Raw genomic sequence first — 23496 nt, 5'->3', positions numbered from 1 at the left:
CCATAAAGATCTCGTGTCAATGTGATGTGGTGTGATGACACTTTGTTTAAAATATACTCTGCTACAATTTGTGCAATTTAATAAGAACATTAGCTGCTTAGTTTTACTGAACATCCTGCAGAATCAGTCACAGTCCTTCTGAGGACTCAGACCTGCTGCTTATTTCATACAGCAAAACCCAACAACTTTTTTTTTTTGTTGTGATTTATATATTATGCTGCTTTCTTTTCTGGCCTTCAAATTTTTTCCTGTAAGAGTTTTTTTCGTTGTTGTTGCTGAAATAATTTGTAGAAAAATCTTGCACTGACTTAATAAGAAAGTAATAAACATGTATAACAAAGTTTTGGAAGTTCAACAGAACTACAGTATAAGAGATGATGTGTTTAGGTTAATATGAAGTCCAGTTCATTACTGGAGGCCCAGGTAGAAAATAGGATATTCCAGGAGAGGGAGAGCAGAAGAGACAGAGAGATAACAGTTAGGTATGATCACAGTCATAATGTATAAGGTAAATGTATATTAGTGCAGAGTGTAAACTCAGTAAATCCCTCTTTTTTTTAGGATCTTTTTTGTTTGTTGTAATTTAAATGAAAACTGAGACTGTAGTCTAAATCTACAGCACAACACAAAGCACAAGCTATTTTTTATTTTTCCACTTTAACATACAGTAGGAGTCTCTATGGCGTTAAAAATATTTCTTTCATCCATACTATCACAAATATTTTTTGTTTATTTGTTTTAGCATGTAGTTAGCTGACTTATCATAATCTTCTTGTGGAGGTTGTTACTGGAGGAAACTTATTAAAAAGTGTGTGTGTGTGTGTAGTTGTGTGGGTGTTACTAATGATCCAGAATATATCCTGTGTAAATTTCCTTGATGTAGGCCTCTTTACAACCCTAAATGGTATAGATAATGGATGCATGGACTTCTAATGGTTCAAAGGGTTTTTAGAACGAAATCCTTGATCTCTGTTTGTTAAAGTAATGAAGTAACTTCTGACGGTAAATGATTGCATCAGACATAAATTGATGATTCTACAGTAATACTCTATAAGTCAAAACAAGACTTGTGATAAAATTTCTGAATTTACAGAAGAGGTCAAGCACAGTGGGGGCACGAGTGGTTAGCACTATCGCCTTGCACCTCCGGGTTCGTGTTCGATTCCCGGCCAGACTTGATTCCCGTCTGTGTGCATGGAGTTTGCATGTTCTCCCCGTGCTTGTTGAGTTGTTACTCCAGTTTTCTCTCACAGTCCAAAGATATGCAGGTTAGGCTAATTGCCTTTCCCAAATTGCCCGTAGTGTGTGAATGGTTGTGAGAGTGTGTATATGTGTGTCCCCTGTGATGTACCCCGCCTCGTGCCCTAAGCCTCCTGGGATAGGCTCCAGGTTCCCGCGACCCTGAATACAGGAAAAAGCGGTATAGAAGATGAGTGAGTGAGTCAAGCACTGGACCCCTCCTTAATTTGGAGGGGTCCATTCAGATGTTTAGCTGCAGTAAAACATCTGGATGGACCCTTCCGAAATGGCTCAGAACCCACTGCAGTCCTTCTTGTTAACATTCAGCGAGTGGAACACCTAATCATTAAAATGTGATGGATAACTTGTCATACACCTATGGAAGAGACATATCTATCTGTGGGAAGTGTACACACAATCATTCCCCAATATCACTTGCTCTAACCCGAGTTCCAGCAACCAATCACGTTACTGGAACTCGGGTTAGAGTTATTGCTACATTCCCTGTACAGTCCTGATCTCACTACAAGCCATTTCCACATAAAGTTTCTGGGGGGCTAGCGTTCCTCAGGAGGTCACGGCTCCTTGGTGGTATCCAAGGGGATTATTCAGAGAAATAAAGGTGGTTTTTATTCTTTGTTCAGTTATTCTGCACAATCAAAAGTTCCAGTTTGACTTGAATACCTCTACAACATTAAACATTTAAAATCACAATGTTTCATTCAACGATAGATAAGTACTTTAGGGTGTGCTGTGGTAGAAAGAATGATCGACTTGTCCTAAGTACACAGAATTAAAACTGCAAGTAATGGTAAGTGCCAGGTTTCTAGTGTAGGCTTAAAATGTTGTTAGAAGCAAAACCAAAACTGACACACCCACTATACACAAAATGCACTGTAAGTGCTTGTCAGTAGGAACTAAATCTTATTATTTTCTTATTATTTTTAATTATGTTAAAGAGATCATAACTACCTATCTATAAAAAACAACTAAATGTGTAAGTGCATGTCACCCAGATTTATTACCATAACTGTATATGTCATATATAATTATTAAAGATCAACAGGACTCCTGTGATATACGGTATATGCAATATGTATATGGCCCCCCTGTATGATTGTGTATTTTGACTGTTCATATTCAGAATAAAAATCTAAGACGATCTAGCAAGCTAATTAGCTTCTAACACAAGGCTGAATTCCAAATCCCTCTGTAACTCTTAATCAAGGGCACTACTTGTAGTAATTGTACTACTAATTGTACTGCACTACTTTTTTATTTCATCCTAGTACTCAGAAGTTAACAGCTGATACTCTAAGGTGGAGTAAGAGGAAATATAAAGAGAAATGTACAGGATTTACAGGACAGCCCACCACCTATGTGGTTTATTCTCCTCACCGCTCGATCACTAACTGACGGTCGCCCACTCCGCCAGTCACAGTTCAGCCAGGCACAGAAGGATATGTGTTGGTAGAGCAAAATAACTAACTAAATAAACAAACAAATCACAATCTGTTGAAAATTAATGTCTGTCCCATCATGCCTATGTCACAGCTGTGCTGATATTCATCACAACGGCATCCTTGTGTGACATAATTTAAGACATTTACATGAGTATGGCACCAAGTGTCTAAGTAAGGAGTTTTACGTTTTGATTCTTCATACATATAAGAACATTTGCAAATATCATCTCATATAAATGAAATTAATTTATTGCGTTACTGCTGCTATTGTAATTTCCTTAGGCCTTTATTGTCATTTCAACCATATACAGTTCATTACACATTGAAGGTGGGTGGTTGCTAAGAAATGCTTGGACAATTAAAAAGGGTTGATTTCTACAAGGTTTGGGGCTCAGTATATTAGGTTTTCCAACTGATCTGGAATATGTAGCAGTGGCCTAGGGGGCAGTTTCTAAAACTGTTTGGACAAAGCTGCCATTGTTGAAGAAGGATATGCCAAACAGTCACAGACAAGAATCAAGAGCAATGAAATAGTCTCAGTTAGGGTTTTAGTTAAACTGACAGAAGGCAACAGTAACTCGATTTTATGCAACCACTGCAAGCAGGAAAATTTTATTATATACAGGAAGATGAGCTACAACTAACACTCATGAAAACCAAAAGCAAACAGATGGGCAAAACAGATACAAAGAGATACAATGGGCATCTATATATATAATTTATGTCTATCATTTTTGTATTTGTTTATAAAATTATAAATTATTATAAATTATAGAGCTTGTAAAGAATGGACTCAGCTACAATGGTGACAATAAATAATTTTGCCACTAGATGGCAGCACGTCCTCTCTTTAAACATATTTTCAATGATGTCATTACAGTTGTCTAGCCATGATGTCACTGAAAGTATGGTGTGGAGCTACAAATCTCGCTACTGACAGAATTTCTACATATTGAGGACCATGGAACTGACATTTTCGGATTAAGTTACATTATGGGATCAAGCCTCTTTATATAAATTTCTTTTTACAAGTAAAAAAAATACATAAATGAATGAATATATACATGCATACACATACACACACACATATTTTTTTCACATTTTCCCTACATGACATCATTAATAACACAGTGGTGTGCTGTCCACTGTGCCCACAATTGCCATTGAATTAAACCATGGATTAACGAAAGAAGGTGGCATAGTCTAATAAACCACAATTTCTTTAACATTGTTCGGAAAGCTGGATACAGTATGTATGCATGACTATTCTGGGGAAGAGATGGCATCAGGACGCAATATTGGAGGAAGGCAATCCATTCGAGGCAGGGTGATGCTATGAGCAATGTTCTGGAAATCATTGGGTTCATGTGGGTGTTACTTTTATACTTTCACACCTTTGTGGTAGTGGTATCTCCTAATATCACTGGCATGTTTTAGCAGGATAAAAGTCCTACACTGTAAATATTTTAAGAAACTGACATTGAGTTCAATGTGTTGTCTTCGCATCCGAATCCCCCAGGTCTCAATCTGATCGAGCATCTGTGGGATGTGTTAAACAAACAAGTGTGAGGCCCCATGGAAAGGATCTGAAAGGAGCTGATGCCTGGGTGGCAAATATCACAGCACACCTTCAGAGGTCTTGTGCCTCAGTGGGTCAGAGCTACTGTATTTTGACAGCACAAGTGGGGCCTACATAATATTAGGTGGGCGGATTTAATCTTATGGCTGATCAGTGTATACTGGTCAGCCATAACATTAAAACAACTGTGAAGTGAATATATAGACACATACACAAGGCCTGTTCACGTCAAACTGGGACTTTTGATTGTGCAGAATATCAACACTGTTATAAACTATCTTTATTTTTTTAATATAATCTCCTGCTACAATGATGCACTTATCCCAGTGCTTCACTAGTGCTTGGATACCATTTAGGTTGAATGTTTTCTCATTACACCAGAGAACGCAGTTGGACTCCTTGCTTAATTTCCTAAACTCTGGGCAAAGCATGTGAAAATCAATGAGGTCACGAGGTCAAGAATGTACAGGGGATGTTTCTGTAATAGGCAAATGTGTGCTGTCTTATTTCATAGACGCCTTTGTCTCATGTGTTCTTTACACTGCAGAAGAAATACTTTTAGGCCTCACACATCCTGTCTTTCAGTAGTGAAGCTGCTTTTAGAGATATCGAGAGCTACAGTATGTGTGAAACCTTCAGTGGCATAAAAGCCCTAAAATCAAAGTCAAACTTTACTATTCATTTGAATGGATTTTAGTGAGTGCTTGCTCAGGTCGTGAGTCAAATTGTCACTTACTGAAAAGTTACCCAAAAAGAAAGCACCTGACGAAGTGATTCCCCTTCTAGTCTTAAATGTTCCCCATGTGCACACCCCCACTCTCGCTGAACTGGAGTTCACTGGCGCTGTGGCTTCTCAGGCCTGGTTCATTTGACTCGAGCTCACTCAAAAGTGCTGTTATTCGCCGGGGACAACCCCCTGAACTCCAAACTTACAAGTTTTTTTTTGAATCAGAGTGAAATGCTGGTCAAATTTACGGGATCTGGTTGCGCAAGAGAGGATGAGTCAACATGGACCCTAAGACTACTAGAAAGGGCCCTGCATCAGATAGCAGTGTGTAAGCTGTTCCTATTCCCGTTAGAGCTCTCAGGGCAGCTTGAAATTTTGTAGTTTTGGTCTCTGATCGTAACATTTCTCTGGGGACTAGAGGTTTTTTCAGGAGTTTATATAGATAGATTGACAGATGTAGTACTATACGTGTAGGATATAAACTACACCAACGACTGCCGTGCCTAGAACAAGGTCACAAACAGAGAAACCAAAAACCAATTTCCTGAGGATCCATATAGAAAATTTACTGTAACTTAGAGTAAGCATGTATGAACAGTGTCTTTTTTCTTTCACTTTCTTATTGAAAAGAGCAACATGAACTTAGTACCTGAGGTAATTTCCATGAACTACTAAGATATCTAAGATACAGACTTACAAAAAGTATATATATATATATATATATATATATATATATATATATATATATATTGGATTAAATCTATATATTGTAAAGAAAAAGTCAAAGACAAGAGATAACTGTATACCCCTTGTTTAAACAAAAAAAAATCATGTCATTTCTTGTCTATATTTACTCAGATTAGGAAATGCTTATATAAATAAAAAAATAATCATTATATTCTAAGACGTCAGATCTAATGAGTTGGCCGCTGTTTGGGAGGTTCTGGCTGAGTTTGTTCATGAAACCTTCCTGGAATGCACCTTGACTGATCAGATCAATGCTGGAACTTTTCCTGATGTCATGTGTGACTCATTGACTCACAGAGCCAGATAGTAACATACATGGAATTCCCTTTCCATTCCATAGATCAAACTGTGTCTTTAGGTGTGTCGAAAACCCCAGTCATACATTTTGTATTCCCTCCTTGGAATTTTTTTTTTGTTTGTATTGTCATTGGGTCTAATCTGGTTGTAAACTGGGAATGGCCTACAAGTACAAGGTCTATGAGGAATTCGTAATATAGTTGTTGTTTTTTTTATCTAAAGTTTAAAACCAAGCAGTAGGTGGCATAGTGACTTGGCAGTTTTTGAGGTCGCATCGCACCTCCAGGGTTAGAGGCTCAACTCTCAGAGTTTGAGTGTTCTCCTTGTGTTTTGTGGGTTTTCTTAAGGTATTCTGCTTCATCCCACAGTCCAAAGACATGTGTTTTAGGCTGACTGGCATTCATTTTCAAATAAAGTATATTGTGTGTGTGTGTGTGTGTGTGTGTGTGTACTTCCTGCCTCTAATGGGGTGCCCCCCACCTTGTACCCTGACTTCCCTGTGATCCATAGGCAAATAAGCAAATGCTGTAAAAAAAAAATCTCTATGTAAAGATGTATCTCATACATGAGTATGAGTTCTATTTAATTTTCTATTGTTAGTTTCGAAGCCATATTTGGTTTGGAATAAAAAGAAAATATATTGCATCAGTATCAGTTGTGTTTTGAGTTAAATGCCTTGATGAGAAATGTTCACTATGTACTTGCTCATAAGAGCACCACTCTGTTAAAGAAACTCTTAAAATATTTAGGTAATTTAAAATAATTAGCAAGTACAACATGTTTTAAAAAAATGAATAACTACCGTGTTTGGATGCAATGGTATATTGTGCAGAGAGCAAGCAGGGACTTCGGCAGGTCTGTATCCTGCTTAAGTGTCTTTCTGACATTCTGGAGTTTGAGCTTACATTTCTAGTGACTCGTCCGGAAACATAACAAATAAACTGCCTCATATTTCAAATTTGACATATTTTATATACATTTTAATCTTTGTAGTTTTGTAAGACAGCATTTTTCTATTTATTTTACATCAATAAAACTTTAGTCAGCAAGACACAGTGGTGCTGCCAGGAGCAGTGCTCCCACAGAGTGCCAGGGCCTGGAGATCGGGTTATTGTGAAAGTGTGTAGTTTTTCGTTTCCTCCCCAGTAACCTCCTTCCTTCAAAAAACAAAACAAGGAGCAGTAAATGGGAATGAACAAGTTTGCGAATATTTGTCTACGTCTGGTGATGCAGTCCATCACATGACACCATGCACACCAGATGACACCATACACAGATGACACCAGGTCACTGGGTCAACGTATCAACGGATTTGATTGGGAACGTGATTTTTGGTTTCAGGACTTATATGCATATACATATGCATATAAAAATATGCATATAAATTAGACTGAAACGATAAATTATAACTATCCTAACCATCCCTGATGAGCAGACCAGGGGTGACGTTGGCACAGAAAATCTCCCAGAGATAACAAAAGGAACAAACCTTGAGGGGAAACTCAAAAGACTCAATAGGGAACCCATGCCTATTTGGGTGATATCAGATAATTAAATTAAATTCCATTTAATTTTATTTGTATAGCGTTTTTAACAATTGGCATTGTCCCAAAGCAGCTTTACACAATCAAAAGAATTATTTAAGTTTGTATGGAATTTGAATGTGGATAAATCAAAATGTCAGATAGTCCCTGGTGAGCAAGCCGAGGGCGACAGTGGCAAGGAAAAACTCCCTGAGTTTAAATATAATATATAATATGACTGGCATATCCATGTACTTAAAGGCTAAAAGTTCAATACAACATTAATGCCATCTCCATGGCCATCGTGTATCATCAACAGCAGCCAGAGGCATCCATGCATTGGGTCAGGATCACTGGTATCTCAGAAGGGCTATGCGTATATAGCCAGAGTGAGATAGAGGTCAATGTATGCTGTATATTGTGCAAGAGAGCAAGCAGGGACTCCGGCAGGAATAACTATGACAACATAACTAAGACGTATGGATAAAAGGGTAAACACTCCCTTTTATGTTGGCACAAAGCAGCTACCAGCTGTAGTCGTCGATCATGATCAGTAACAGAAAGTTGAGAAGGCTGTTTTGGGACTTTCAGCATAACTGATCCAATAATCTACAGTATGTGGGTGTATGTATATTTTTGGCCTTGTATGTATAATTTTGATCCTGTGATGATTTCAGAAACCCCCAAATAAATTAAACCTTGTGCTGCACCATGCATGGCTCCACCAATCAGCCATAAGATTAAAACTGTTAACATTAAAACCATATTAGGTTTAGGTTCTACTTCTGCCACCAAAACAGCTCTGAGCCCTGAAGGCACAACTCCATAAGACCTCCCAAGGAGCACTGTGGTGTCTGGCACCGGGACATTAGTGGCAGAGCGCTGTGGTTTACAGAGTGTGATCTCCATGGATAAGACTTGTTTGTCCAGCACATCCCATGGATGCTCACTCGGATTGAGATCTGGGGAAATTGGAGGCCACATCAACGAACTTGAACTTGAGCCTCATACACAGCAAGTTGTGACGCACTGGGCGTTCTGATACCTTTCTATCATAGACAACTTAACCTTTTTTTTACATTTCCGTACATTGGCTCTTCTGACTGGCTGGTCCTTGCTCCCCAGAGGAATCGATGAACCTTGGGTGCCAATGAATTGATAAAAAATGTTATTCAGTTTACTTGACAGAGGTATTAGCGTTGTGGCGGATCGGCGTACTGTATGTTGTATGGTGTATGTTAAGACCGAAGACTAGATGATGAGAAGAGAACAATCATTCTGCACCAGACCATTTCAAATAAATCATTGGTGTCCCAAGACTGCCATGTTCATGTGTTGAGTATATGTAATCTTCTGACCACAGCCATGATGTTCATTTACAGTAGATTGTGTGGCTGTACTTTTTTCAGACATTCCCAATGATCGCAAGGCAGGTGGTAGGTATGTGGAAGGCGTGGCACCCACATGCGTGGCGGTTCTTTCCCCCCACCTCCTCTGAATGTCCCCTCCCTCTGAGCTGCTTTCCATCCAGCAGTGAGTAAGCGGCTAGGGGGCCGCTGCTACTCTTCCTACGCATCACTCACAAGCTTGTGTGGGCTGACTTTCACAAGTGAATTATTCGAAAGAGTGACAAAAAAAAAATTACCGACAAAAATGCCAGCGACAGAAAGAGAGAGAAAAAAGAAACAACTCACGAATGACGTGTGGTAATTCGTGGTCACAAAACTTCCTGAGACAAATGGCAATAGTTCCTGTGTTTCAACTTTAACTATGTGTCGACTTCCTCTGCCTTTTTGTACCGGTGTTTTACACAATATCTAAAACATTACAGAAAATTACCGGCAGTACGCATGACATTTTTCTGCACTTTACTGTAAACTTAATAGTGAAACTTATTCATAAGTATCACTTCTGTATGGACTTCTTAGCGACTGATGATTTTTCTCAGATCTTTAATAGACTCAGCTGTTCAATGCAAATGCCCCCCCCCTGCACAAAAAAAAAAGAATTGATTCAATTACGTATCGCAATAGGTGACAAAAAAAAAGTATTTTTTTTTTTAAATGATAATTTTTTTAATTTGTATGTTTACGTTTGAGTACAATTGCAGTTCCTCTATAATCCTACAGGTGGAGCAAGCTAAAGAATGTCACAGAATCCTGTGTGGTAGATTTGAAATTAATCGTAAAATTTGTTCAGAATTCTAACAAAATCTGGAAATATTTTTATGTCAAATCAGGATATGTATAAAATCGTGATACTATAGAATAGCAATAGAAATGAATTGGCACCTAGGTGTCGCGATGACTCCCTATCGGGTGGTCCCTGGTGATTCCCGTACCTAATATGTAGCACACTACAGTTTCTTGGCGACATAATCACATTTAGTGCACATATTGAAACGAATTTAAATAAAAAAACACAAACACCAAGTCGATTCAACTTTTCCTATTAAAAATAATTTATTCCAGAACAACATATAAATAATTATTGTAACACAATACAGATAATGTTTATTGTGAATAAATACCAAACACACCCCCCCTACCCACAAAGAAAAAAAAAAAAAAGTGGTATTTTTTTTAAACTAGGTCTACAGTTGGAATGTAAATATGTCAGAAGTAAGTCAGAAATACCTCAACTAATTCCAGAGCAGCTTATTACGTTCTGTGCAAATTGGTGATCTGAACTGAATTCAGACTCAGTAGTTGAAGAGCCAACACTCCTAACAGTGGGACTGGGAATTGTTCTTGAACGCATCTTTTGTATAAAGCACGTCTGCACACGGGGCCTGCGCATCTCTAGTTTCTCCTCTATCGTAGCTGGCAGAAATGAAACATCTAATGCACGTGCTTGATTCTCGGTTGCCAAAATAGCAACGTTTTCTACGTGCATCTCTATGCAAGCGTTGGGAGCAGTGGTCATGTTCAATGGACGTGTTTTCGCATACCAAATGTATGCAATAGAGGCATCATGTGAACATAGCAGAAGTAAAATATAGGGAAGGAAACTCCCTTGTACATTTTTTTTTTTAAAGCAGATTAAACTGGGTGCTCACGAAAAAAGAATGTACACAACACACTGGCGTGTTTACTTTCTGATTTGTCTGGTTTGGCTGTTTTGTTTTGTTTTTCTTAATAAAGGAATCTATCCTGTCTTGCATGCACGATTCTTTCGCGTTGCTGTTTCTTTGATGTGGTGATTCTCTTCAAGCAGGTGTTTATGTGTTATTTGTTAAGGTGTGATGGAGAACCTGTTTTTATTGCACTTCGGAATTTATTCTTCTCTTTTCTTTTAGCTACGGGGAAAATGTTAGAATATCTCCAACATCAGCTAGCACCGTAGCAAGTAAACGTAAACAAACCAAACGACGTCCAGCAAGGCGAAATCAGGCCACAAAAAGTGAGCAATAATAAATAAATAGGTTTTTTTTTTTTGTTTTTTTTTAAACAAACAAAAAAAAAATCTCAAAGGCAACAGGTCCGATTTGGCAGCAGACATCAAATGGTGCAGCAGAAAAGAAAACTGGAGCTCTGCTTTGCGAACACTCATTGGCACTTAACCTACATTTGTAAGAAATCAACTGGTTTTCTGAGGCCTCTGTAACCCTGTAGCTGTGTCTCCTGTGTATTTTCTACAGGCCCCGCTGGATTACTGCGATCTGCAGCAGCAACGTACATCAACTTGGTCGCGATTATTCTGGAAGTTACTTTGGTCAAATTTCACCATTTTCAGCTCACAATTGAAAAATCGATCTTTTGAAGGTCCCCCCACCCAGACACACAAATTTCCTCAGCAATGTACAAACTGTTTACAATCTTATTACCCTGTTTGATATAAATCACAGATAGCACAGATGTATGCAACTGGATGCCAGTGTATCATCAGTTTCTTTATATCAACAGCCCCGTCTGTCTTATTCACATAGAAAAATGATCAAAACTTTGCTCAAGAGGTAAATTGCCAGTGTTTACACCACTGCTGGCACCCGGAAAACAGGTGGCTCAGTTAGCTGTGGAATTCCATGTAGGAGATGATTCACACGCACCGGCGTGCAACCGTTCCAGTCCCTTCTTCGGAAAAGGAAACCGGTAGCATCAGCCCCGGTAAATCTGCTTAAAGTGGTCACACTCGTTGCAGTAGCCTTGTTTTTCCTGGTTGGCATAATGATCGCAGCCTTGTGTCCTGCAACGCTGCTTGCTCTTCTCTTTTGGCGCGTGGGCACGACGGCCCTCGCGCTGCCCGCCGCGATTCAGGCAGTCCGGGCACAAGTCCGTGCAGCCGGGTGACACGTTCTTACATCCGCTGCGGCGGCACTGGACCTGGCTGAGTGTCGCTGTCGGACGCGTTTTGGGCGCTCGCTGAAAAACGAAGGATGAATAAATAAGTATGCAAATGAATAAATAGGGAGATTTATCATCATTTGGACGCAGACAAATAGCGGACGTCTTTAAAGGACTCACCAAGACTGGAGGAGAAGTGGAGCCTCTGCTAGCGGCTTCATTCAGTCTGGCGCTCTGCTCCTTCACGTAGCACTTGTTGCAGTAGCCCTCGAGCATGGCTTTGCCCATGGCACCGCAGCCTTGCCCACGACACCGCACGTTTTGAAAACCTGCCTCCGATGTATGTCTGGGCTGCACCACTGCTGGAGCTGCCTCTGCATCAAGAACACCACCAGGACATATGTTACTCTCGTGCTACTGTGTGTTTGCTACAAATATGCTCTCTTTGTTAGCTAGACGAAGAAAGATCACAATGATGCACATCTTTTCAAAAATCACATTTCATTTTGAAGCTACTTTTAAGGAACTACCATAACTCGAATAACTTTCATCTATTATTATGCACATTTGGTTGTTTACTTACGGTGATTGGTCTGATAGTCCACATAACAAATGGTACAGAATCCTAATTTCTCGGGTGTGCCGAAGAACTGGCAGCCCGAGCGTTTGCACTGGCGTGCAGTCTGTGGGTTCCACGTATGCCCAGTGGTACCAGGGCGCTCCGGCTCCCTGGATGGCGCCCACCCTGGCATGTCCATTCTGGGCTCCTGCTGCTGGGCAACAGCACTCCCTTGCATGCACGGCGGACAAAGGCCGTTGAATGTCCGAAAGGCCTCTTGCCTACATGCGGTGCAGTGCTCTGTGTCCCTTTCTCGATCTTTGTCTCGATCTCGGGTGCTGGGGCCCCACTGAGCATGTCCCCAGCCATGGGCAGGGCCCTGGGGTTGCCCGTTCCCTGCCTGACGGGTATTGAAGCAGCGTTCGCACAAGCCGTCGTGCTCTACACTGAGCGTGAAGAGACAGCCGGGCGTCTTGCACTTCATGGCGTGCGTCTCACTGTACAGGCTCAGACTGGGTGCCGTCGGTGGCGCCGAGCGCGGGCTCGGGACTGTCGGCTCGGACGGCGCGTTGGCATGATTGGTTCGGTTGGGGCGACTGGTAACAGCCTCGTGCTTACCGCTGGCGCGCCGCTTCTCGAAGCACTGGTGGCAGTGCGGCTGTGTGTCCACCGAGACATAGAAGGTGCAGCGCGGCGTAGCACAGCGGATCTCTATCAGCGACAACTGTGAGACAGAGAAGGGCGGTGGTGCCTGCTGTGACGTGGGTGGCCACAGTGCATCCTTGTCCTCCTGCCACCGCTTGTACTCATGATTCACCAGCTGCAGGTAGTCTTCCATTAGGTTCATGTCCTCAGGCAGATTACCCTCATCGAGGCTGATGGAAAATGATGTAAAACCTTATTAGACCTTTAAATCGGCAGCAGGATGTGATGAACATTATATGCAGGTGCCAAACAAAATAAACGAAATTGATTGTAATTACAAATGATAAACTTTTCCCTAAATGGTCCTGCAATACATTTCAGCAAAAGGATTTTGACAGATCTCCACTGTTACATCTCAAAATCTACAAGACTGATGGAATCACTAGTGGTGCTCATATGTGGTTCGTACCGTGCTGCCCTGATAATCTGCGTGGGGTCATAACCCAGGCCAATTACAGGGATCTCCATGAGCATCAGATACTCATTTAGCAGTCGCTCCTTCTGTTGCTGCTCTTTCTCCGTCAAAAAGTGGATGCGCAGCTCCTCGAACCCTCCCCTTCCTGGATTGATCAATGGTAGGGCTCGAAACTCTAAAAGAAAGCAGGACATCATTTAAAAACAAAACAAAAAAAACCTTTAAACAGTAATAAGAAGAGGTTAATAGAGTTCTGGGTTGTACCTGGACCACTGTCTTTGATTGTGATTAGAGGTGCAAAGTGTTGCGAGTCATAGCCGAGCACTATGGGATACTTGTAGCACTCTCCTGGAGGCCAGTGAAGAGGCAGGTAAATGCCTCCTACATTGAGGGGTGAAAAAGAGGAGCCAGACTTCATACTCCTCAGCACTTGATCTGCAGATACAGAAAAGTATAAAAGTACGTGAATAAGCTGAGCTCGGACAGGTTTCAAAGTAACCAATGGATATGTAAGCATCGATTAGTTCTCACACCTGCGATTACGATAATTGGCCGGCGCAGGATATTTGACAGCACAAAGATATGGATGTCTTCCAAGGAGTCAAACTGTAGACCGTTGCTGCTGGTCACAGGAGACGCCATATCAACTATCTTCGCCCATTCGTCTTCCCAGTTCTGAAAAATATACATATTTAAAATTTATTAATATGAATGTCTCATGACCCACAATTCTGTAGGAAACTGAAGCCACGGGCACTCTCTGTCTGAATATTTACCACACAAAAATTACACTGCTCTCAATAACAGGTTACGATATATTTAACTACGTAACATTTTAATAGCATGCAGACACACATATTTAATACAGCATCACCAGAGCTCCAGGACAAACCATTCTAGCCGCTGTTACATCTCGGTGGCTTGGCATTTTGTAAAAGTGTGTACTGTATGTAGGTAGTCACCGTGGTGCTGTAGCGCAGGCCGGTCTGGGTGAACTCCTGGGAGTGTAGCAGCTCCGTCTGAAAGCGTGCCCTGAAATGACTTGTGTCCGTCTCTTTGAGCACGGCGTAAAGGGCCTTGCGCAGGACCAGGTCTGTGTCCTGGACACCCAGCATGTACTGTGAAGCTGCATGGAGCAGGCAATTCCCATCACCTAGACCAAACAAATAAAAAGCATGACTTGAATGATTTGCCTGATGTACAAGCATGGGAAAACTTTTAAACATGAACATTAAACTTCACCCATGCAATGACGAATTTTTTTTTAGAGACTATTAAGACTGGTGCCTTCGCTGTTATAAACCTAAAATAAAAATAAATAAATAATTGCACATTTCGGAATTCTCACACCCATCGGTCAGAATAGCACAAAACACAATAAACTCTTCAAGTTTGATCTGACAAGAATCAAAGGGAGCAAAAAGGGCAGAGTTGAGTGTGTGTGCTGCAGACTGACTTGCAGTTCCGGTTTGAATGCTCTCTGTTCTAAGCCGCCTCCACAAGCTCAAAAGGGTATTTTTTTCCTTTAACAAAAAAAAAGAAGAAGAAAAAAAATCCCCTAAAAGACGCTAAAAGAAAAGAAAGAAGCAAATGTGTTCTGCGACTTGACGTTAAAAAAAAAGCACCAGAGATTTACTTACATGGAGTATAGCAAATATCTCTGGACTTTGTGGGCGAAAAAATTATTTTGGTGCTATAGGAGCTATGGTTAGGTGTTTAGTCAGGTGATGTGACAAAAAAAAAAAAAAAAAAGAACTGGGGAATTTCCAGCATGCTGCTGGAGCAGTTAAAAGGTATCTATTACAGATGGCTATATATCTTTTAAAAGAGGAAATAAGCCTTACAGACGTGTTAAAAAGTAGCCGCCTATAGCAGAAAGGGTGTGTGCGTGAGTGTATATATCTATACTGTATGTATATGAGTGTGTGTGTGAATATATATATAAATAGACAGATAGATAGGTAGATAAACGGATATATAGATAGGTAGATAGATAGCACTGGCTTTGCTTAAACATGCGACTTTTAAAGTGTTCTGTCCTAAATAAAATAGCGATACATTATAAAGTAAAAAGAATTACATTCCTGAGGATAACTTACAACTTTTTTAAACAGCTAAACTTTTACATTTCATTCGGCTAAAACACTAAGTCACGTAATAAGAACGTACATACAAAAAACATACATAAATCATTTAAAAATATTTTAAGCACTACAATGATATAAAAGGAAATTACAAATTTATGAAATGTCTTGCCATTTGATGATGTCCACTTAACGTGGAGAAAAAGACCTTTTGTTGAAGAACTAACCAAAGCAGTGCATTTAAATTTGAGCCAAAAATAAAAAAATATATATATATAAATAAAGCCGGACTTCATTATTAACAATTACAAAGATGCATTAGGTTATGCTGCTATAAGCAGATTATTTATAATTAGATAATCTAAACTAGATTCCATTGAAAACTTCTGGGTTTTTTCGAGGTTGTGCAACTGGTGCGAGTCCTGGTAACACACTATTCTAAAACAAGGCTATAACACAACAGCGAGGAAATTCCCCCATAAGCGATTTGCTCTGATTAAGTGTCGCGAGCCTGACATGGCAGCTTTTTCGTTCGCTGCTCAGCTCTTGAGACAGCAGAGTGGCTGGACTTTCCAAAGGGGAGGGACCTCATTCAACAGGAATGTCTCTTTTTGCTCGCTAAACTTTCAATATCACAGTAGGGGGCCTCCTTCGTTTCTTTTAAAATTCCGGATGGAGTCCCAAGTCAAGCAAGGAGCAAAATTGATGGTCGTCTGGACAAAGTATTGCCCCAGGCAACCTGGTTTCTTACCATTTAGGTTTTAAGTTGTTAAGTATTTAGATGTTTGTTATAAATTACAATGTAACGAGCTGGTCCACCTACATGAGGCATGTTGAGAAACTGCTTCTTCTTTTTAATTTTAGAAAAGAATTTCTCTAGTTCAAGGGCGAAAACTTTCCTCTCAGTTCAAAAGTAAATCTACAATGATTTTACCTTACCAACGACACTTACCAGTTACAATCGTGAAAATAATCACATCTTTATTTTAGTAGTCACATTGCCAGAACTGTCACAATACATCCGGTCCGCCCCAAAAACGAAATGATTACGCCCCATCTAAATCAATGAACACTGCCTAATGAGAAGGAAAACTGATATGAAAGACATATAGTGGACATTTTGGAAATACCCAGACCACATCCTTATCAGCTCAGTCTCTATTTCAGCCTCAGCTTCCAAACATGGACATAAAATAAAATGAGTCAGCTTTGCGACCACTGGCATGGACTGTCCTGCCATCCTTGCCCTTGTCCTGGTGTCACCTGATCGGATTAAATTCTACTAATAAGCAGCCGGTTGAAACGAAGGATCTTCAGATCTTCCGTATTTGTGACGTGGGTTAATTAAAGTGAAGGCTGTGTTGAGCTTAAATCTTTCTGATAGGAACTTTATACATATACAGAGTAAAGGATAAACTACAACAACCATAAACGTCAACTAAAACTAAACCACTATGAAGGAAGCTCAGAAATTTTTGAAATGATCATACATATTATTATTAGCTTTCCATCTTCAACCAATTAAAAGCCAACAATGCAATGTTTATATACGATTCTGAGGGGGGAAAACTGGCGAGAACAGACTTGCCACATTTATCATCACACACGTTTTTTTGACACATTTTGTTCAGGTGGTGTTACTATTCAATTACAGTATAGCACACAGGAGGAAAAGTGTAAGAACTCTAAAAGACTGGGGTTGAAGCATTACTTATCCAGAGCCAGTCATGTAGCGTGACCTTGGGTTAACAGCGGACGTGTTCAGCTCATAAAACAACTCACTGTGAATGATGAATCAGGAAAGACCCCTAGATCAAATCTCATGAAAGAATGAAAAGGGATGGTAGGGGGACGTCACTGGGACTGTTTAGGATTTTCCCGTCACTTCTGATATACTCATGCAGCAGCAGAACAGCAGTTTTCCATGACTATTAACTCTTTGGTCTGGTCCCAGTTCTTACCAGAGGATTAGTGTGTTTCCATTAAGAGCTTCAACAAGGCAGTTCTGAACTGAACAGCCTTTTTGTCATTTATGTCATATAAAAATGTAATAATTAAAAAAAATAAACATAAAATGTAATGGTCAACAGTTAGGGTTCATCTGCCTAGCAAAATAGAAACAAAAAATAAAAGACTAATTTTGCTATTTGTTTAGAAGAAGATCATTAAAATGGTCATTTCACATTTCTGGGTCAACTGTAATTGTAAAGAAATCTATCTTTATTTAAGACTCTATCCTCAACAAGCCTTCCATTAGACCAAACTAATTAAAGCCAACCCAAGCTTTGAGCTGAACTAAACTAAAGCCGTTACCATTTGTCCGGAGTGGCACCAGCTTCTTGACCTCACGGCACCAGTTGAGCCTCTTCTCCTGCTCCAGGGATGTCTGCATCGCCCGGTCCAAGATGGCAGACTGGATGATCTCACGAAAGGCCTGCGGGAACTGGCTCATCCTGATCATTTCCAGCGTGTAGCGGTGCATGCCACGAAGATGGTGAAGGAGACCGCTGCTGGCCGCCGGCTTAACCACGTCATGGGGCACACGCTCCCGGATCTTCATGGCCTTCAGGAGGTTACTCACAAACAGGAACTTGGGCAGGAAGTTTTGGCCTTGTGACATTGTGTTCTCTTGTGGGAAACCAGTTTAGCTCTGTGGAAGAAAAGACAAAAGAAATGTTTTGTTTCAATATGGGCATCTTGACCAATCTTTACTTTGGGTAACCGGTGAACTTGAAGTGTGGAGAAGGTACAGACAGACTTGTACTCGGAATAGCTTACATCATTACTCTAGCATGTGAATGAGATGGTTTAGTTACTTGAGTCTGGACTCATCAGGTATGAGGGAACAAGTCGTGAGACCAGACTGGAACTGGGAAATGCGACTAACTTCCAGACGCAGCGTTTAGGCCCGACTTGTCTGAGGACAACTTGGCTTGTTCTTCTACAGAACAGCGTGCATGTCGAGAACAGAGGAAACAAATTCACCACCAGGATGCATTTAAAGAGACAATAAAAACCACACACGCACGCGGGGGAGTGTTGTCTGTCAGAGGCACAATAGAGAGAGAGAGAGAGAGAGAGAGAGCGAGCGCGCGCGAGGGGCCGATGCGGCTTTTCGCCACTCTGAGCCGCCTGACGCTCCAATTACGTAATTCCTCCGATAAAGCCGTCAGAGACAATGCAACGCTGTCACCCAACAAAAATGAGAGCACCAGAGCCGAAATAAAACCGAGGCCTTTTTTTGTTGCTCTTCACTGATGCTTCTAGTTAGACTGATTCGGATTAAAGGGACATTTTGGCAAACAATGGCTGTCAAGCCGTGGCGTTTCATTCAGACATCCAACAAGCCTTCCAAACCGATCTGTCGTTTTTCTACCGAATCCGCGACTCATTGTGTCCCGGTGTGTGTCATTCAGCACACAGTGCGACACGCAGACAAGAGCGCGACGACGACGGAAAGCGCACAACTGTTGTTACCTGTTCAATATGTCGGTTATCCGCCAACAAAGCCCATAAGATGCTCCGGTCCCCCGCCGCCTGCTGCTCGATCCACTGGATCCCCGAGTCGCTTCAGTAGTCCATGGCGCCTTCAGAGCCAACGCAGCAGCCTCTCTTTTCACCAAGCGCACATTCTAGGCGTTCAAAAACACAGCGTAGGACTTATTCTATCCGACAACGGCGCCCAATTGATGTCAATAAGGAAATGCCAAAGGGGATTTCCGAGGAGGTACTTTCCACTTTCACAACCTATCATAAAACGAATTACTTCAGCTTCAGCCTGTACAGCGTTCATTTCTAGCGTGATGACGTTCGGCTGACGCGGTGACGCCCCTGTCTTAGCCACGCCCCACCTGTCGCCGTCTGTGGGCGTGTCCTATTACTATTGTTATCCTGGTTTCGCTTTTCGAACGTAATGTTCAAAGCATCTACGATACGAGTACGACTTGTCCTAAGGAAAGCAAAATCAAATGATATTGAACACGTACACCCAGTTGCATAAGGATTGAATCATCTTGTTGTTCTGAAGTGTTGCCCAACCATACAATTTTATCATGAATCAAAGATTCTCCAGTGACTAGACAAGGATAGTCTTCATTGACTGACTCTATTATACTTTTGCATTACTTTAATTTAAATGTAAATTTTATAACTTATATAATAACTTATAGACATAAACAATCCTTTTCGCGTCCCTTTTAGACTAAATTCCAAAAGCTCCTCACTACAGGTTTCATGAATATTTTATAAATGAGTTCATTAACACATACAGCTTTCTTTCCCCCCAAATTTCCACCTACAGAACACTTTACAGATCCACACCAGCCTACTTGTTCATGAAGTATGAATTAAACCACATTCAGTGTAAAGGAGCAGTTTTAATAACAAGCTTGAAATACCTATCAGATTGTGATTTACACAATAAAAAAAAAAAAAGAAGTTTAGCCTAAAGTTTGAAGCATCTTGTATGGTAGCTTGTTGTTCTGAAATATTAACCAACCAGCTGTTAGTCACCAAGGCTTTCCGATTTTATGAAAGATCAAAGATTCTTCAGTAACTGGCAAAAATAATATTAATTGATGACCCTATTGTATTTTTGCATTCAAGTTCATAGCGATACGTTTGAGATATAAACCAGGGGTTTTAGTTTGGTTTAAGGACCATTTAAACTGTGAACTAAATTCCAAAACCCCCTAACTACAGGTTTCATGAACATTTACAAATATGTTCATTAACACATAGAGCTTTCTATTCCTCAAAATTTCCACTTACAGAACACTTTGCAGATCCACACCAGCCTACTTGTTCATTAAGTTTGGATTAAACTGCGTTTATTATAGGGCAGCAGTTTAAAGAACAAGTAAAATAAGTCAGTAATATCAGATAGTGATTTACACAACTTTTTACACACACAATACACATAATATACGGACATATTGATTGATTGTAGTGAAGGTGCTATAATGAGTTGACCAGTTGTGTAAATCAGAAGCTTTTAAAAAAGTCCAGCTTGTTACACTTCTCCGGATAAAAACATTTCATTTTCTAAAGTAAATGACAGTTTTTACCATTTACACCTACAGTTGTTTGTATGATTGTCATTAAAACGTAAAATTGCAACCTAAATGTTTGCAAATTCAATAAGAATATCACATGTGTCCCAACATTTGTGTTAGACTAGACTTTCAATATAAACCATGTCTTTTCACCATGTTTAATTGTAATAAAACAAATAATAGCACAATCCTCCTTTCTGCTTCTTTATGTGTACTTTACTGCTGTGAGTGTGTGGAAATATACATGTACATACCATTTAGTTTCAGTCTTCAAACCCACAGTACACAGGCATCTATGAGGGAGTCACTGTCCTGTACCATTTGCCAAAATCCTTTTTAATAAGGGTCATCGTAGACATATCTCATATTCTCATGTGCTATAAAGCCTCCTGTAATATACCGCACACAGAGACCACTCATAAGGGATATAAACCTACCTATGATTCACATTAATCACCTAAAAGTTTTTTTTCATTTACTTTAGTCAAGGGGAACTTCCCCGGAGTTATTCTCAGACAGACATGAAAAGAAAACATTATGAGGTGCAGTAGAAAAAGTTTTTTTTTTCTTTTTTTTCCATAGCTTAGCCTTTTCTATTATTTTCTCCCTATGATTAGACTGAAATGATAAAGGGATCCATTTATAATAAATAATGTAGTGGCTAAAATAGTGTTTGTATTTGGTGTATTTTATTAGGTGTAACAGGAAATTAAGATCATATAAGACTACATTGTTAGCCAAGGTGTGACAAAGAGATGTTACACAAGGTTGTTCAGAGACATGGGATATTCAGGAGTTTGGAAACAGTGGTTTACAAATTTGATTCAAGAAATTTAAACCATTTACTTCTGTCCTGGCAATCAAAAAAGAACCTATGCACCATCTAGTGGTTACTAGAAAAACTGCCTTATTACTCCTTATTATTGCTCCTCATTAAAAGGGATTAATGTTCTTAAATGCTCTTTCTTTTACTAAAGTAAACTTTCAAATATTTATAATTTTATTGTCCTTAAAAAGATAGTGTTTTTTCAAAACATACATTTAATTTTACCATCTAATCTAAAGAAGAGGGTTGAATCAACCTAAAGTTTGATTAATTAAAGCCAGTTATTTAGTTTGTTTAATTTAGCTAGTAGCTAGCTATCTGGTTCAGGTTTCTAAAATAGCTGGATAAGTAAGTTAGCAAGTTATGTTTTTTTAATTAGCTTGAAAATTAGGTTGAAATAGATAGCTACAGCTTTTTTTTTTTTTTTTTGTTTAGTGTACCTTATCATTTATTCCATATGAGTATTAAAACATTAATGTTACCTAACCAGCAAGCCACATTTTAGGTTTGTTTAAGTTAAAAGAATATTCTTCATGGCTAAGAGTTTGGCCAACTTGCTAGTAAAACAGAGCTTGACATAATGATCTCAAGGCCAGTTTATTATATTTTATCTTATTTTATCAGTTTTTTTTTTACTGATAAAATAAGCTAGCCTTGAGATCATTATGTCTTTAGATTATGTTTTTATGATATATATTTTACTCCTGAATAATATGGGTTGTGTAAATCTAGGTACTTTTTGTATTTCAGAAAAGTATTTCTGTCAAAAGGTAATATGAATACCAAATGAATTTGTCAGCTGTACATGTGATGTCATTCTGGAAATCTGCAATTTTTGTTTTTAGGCCGAAATGGGATTATATTTATTTTGTTACAAGGCATCTACAAGCCATTTTATACTTAACCTATTTAGTGTCTATTACAATTAACTAATTCCTGTAATGTATGGAATAAAATGTATGGGCAAACAGCAGGAAACCCATCCAAGGACTTAAAGAGTAATTTCACATTCTCTTTATATTTTTAATTCAGGAATTTCCAGTGATTACTGTCAAAATTCACAGAGGGGACAAACAAGAACTACTACTAGGAAATATAACCTGGTGTGGTTTGAAACAAAGAACTGGAAAACAAAATACAGGAAACAGTGGCAACAGCCAACATATAGAAAGTTACTAAAATAGTGTTTAATAGGGAATAAAACACAATGTGGAATGCCATTATGTAAATCCGCTTTTCCTTACACAGCTTAAAAAACGGTGGTGTTTGTATAGAATTCTATTGCATTTCTTTAATCTAATATCAAATAGAATTTGGAGGATGCTTAGAGATGTTGGAATTTCTGATGGATTCCCCAATCTAAGTAGTTTTAAGTACACATCCCTAATAATAATAATAATAATAATAATAATAATAATAATAATAATACATTTTATTTGATGGCGCCTTTCAAGACACCCAAGGACACCTTACAGCAGAAACACATGCAATAAAACACCAATACATAAAAATTAGGGAGAAAAAACTAAATAAAATAATAATAATAATAAAAATAATAATAATAAATAAAATTACAATGAATAAGCAGATTTGAAGAGGTAAGTTTTAAGTTGTGATTTAAAAATGTTAATAGAATCCAACTGACGAATATGAATGGGTAGTGCGTTCCAGAGTTTAGGGGCAGTGTAACTAAAGGCCCTGGCTCCCATTTTAACCATTTTAACTGAAGGAATAGACAAAAGACCAGAAGAAGAGGAACGGAGAGGACGAGAAGGAGTGTATGGGTGAAGCAAATAATCACAGTAGTTTTAAGTACACATCGTTGAATTGTACTTCCCATTGAGAGGAATTTTCCTTATATGTTATATCATAGATATTATGGAAAATAGGCAAAAAGAAAGATTTGCAAATGTCACAATTTTTGCAACCAATTTAATGCTATATTGCATTATTGCTATAACTGGAAATACAGTAGCATAGTGGTTAGACCATAGT

General features: G+C 39.3%; 1 protein-coding gene across 1 annotated transcript; it reads right to left on the bottom strand.

The window, feature by feature from the left end:
* Positions 1 to 10012: 10012 nt before the first annotated feature.
* On the bottom strand, positions 10013 to 19418 carry tnfaip3 (tumor necrosis factor, alpha-induced protein 3). Its single transcript, XM_053502170.1, has 9 exons — positions 19099 to 19418; positions 17935 to 18271; positions 14500 to 14690; positions 14071 to 14212; positions 13802 to 13972; positions 13532 to 13712; positions 12442 to 13292; positions 12039 to 12232; positions 10013 to 11936 (listed from the first exon to the last, which is right to left on the bottom strand). The coding sequence occupies exons 2-9, from the start codon at positions 18239 to 18241 to the stop codon at positions 11673 to 11675; spliced, it is 2301 nt and encodes a 766-aa protein (XP_053358145.1). The 5' UTR covers positions 18242 to 18271; positions 19099 to 19418; the 3' UTR covers positions 10013 to 11672.
* Positions 19419 to 23496: the final 4078 nt, after the last annotated feature.

This window comes from Clarias gariepinus, chromosome 8, assembly GCF_024256425.1.
Source record: "Clarias gariepinus isolate MV-2021 ecotype Netherlands chromosome 8, CGAR_prim_01v2, whole genome shotgun sequence".
Classification (NCBI taxonomy): Eukaryota; Metazoa; Chordata; class Actinopteri; order Siluriformes; family Clariidae; genus Clarias; species Clarias gariepinus.
The sequence above is the reverse complement of the archived record's forward strand: the minus strand, read 5'-3'. Positions and strand labels throughout refer to the sequence as shown.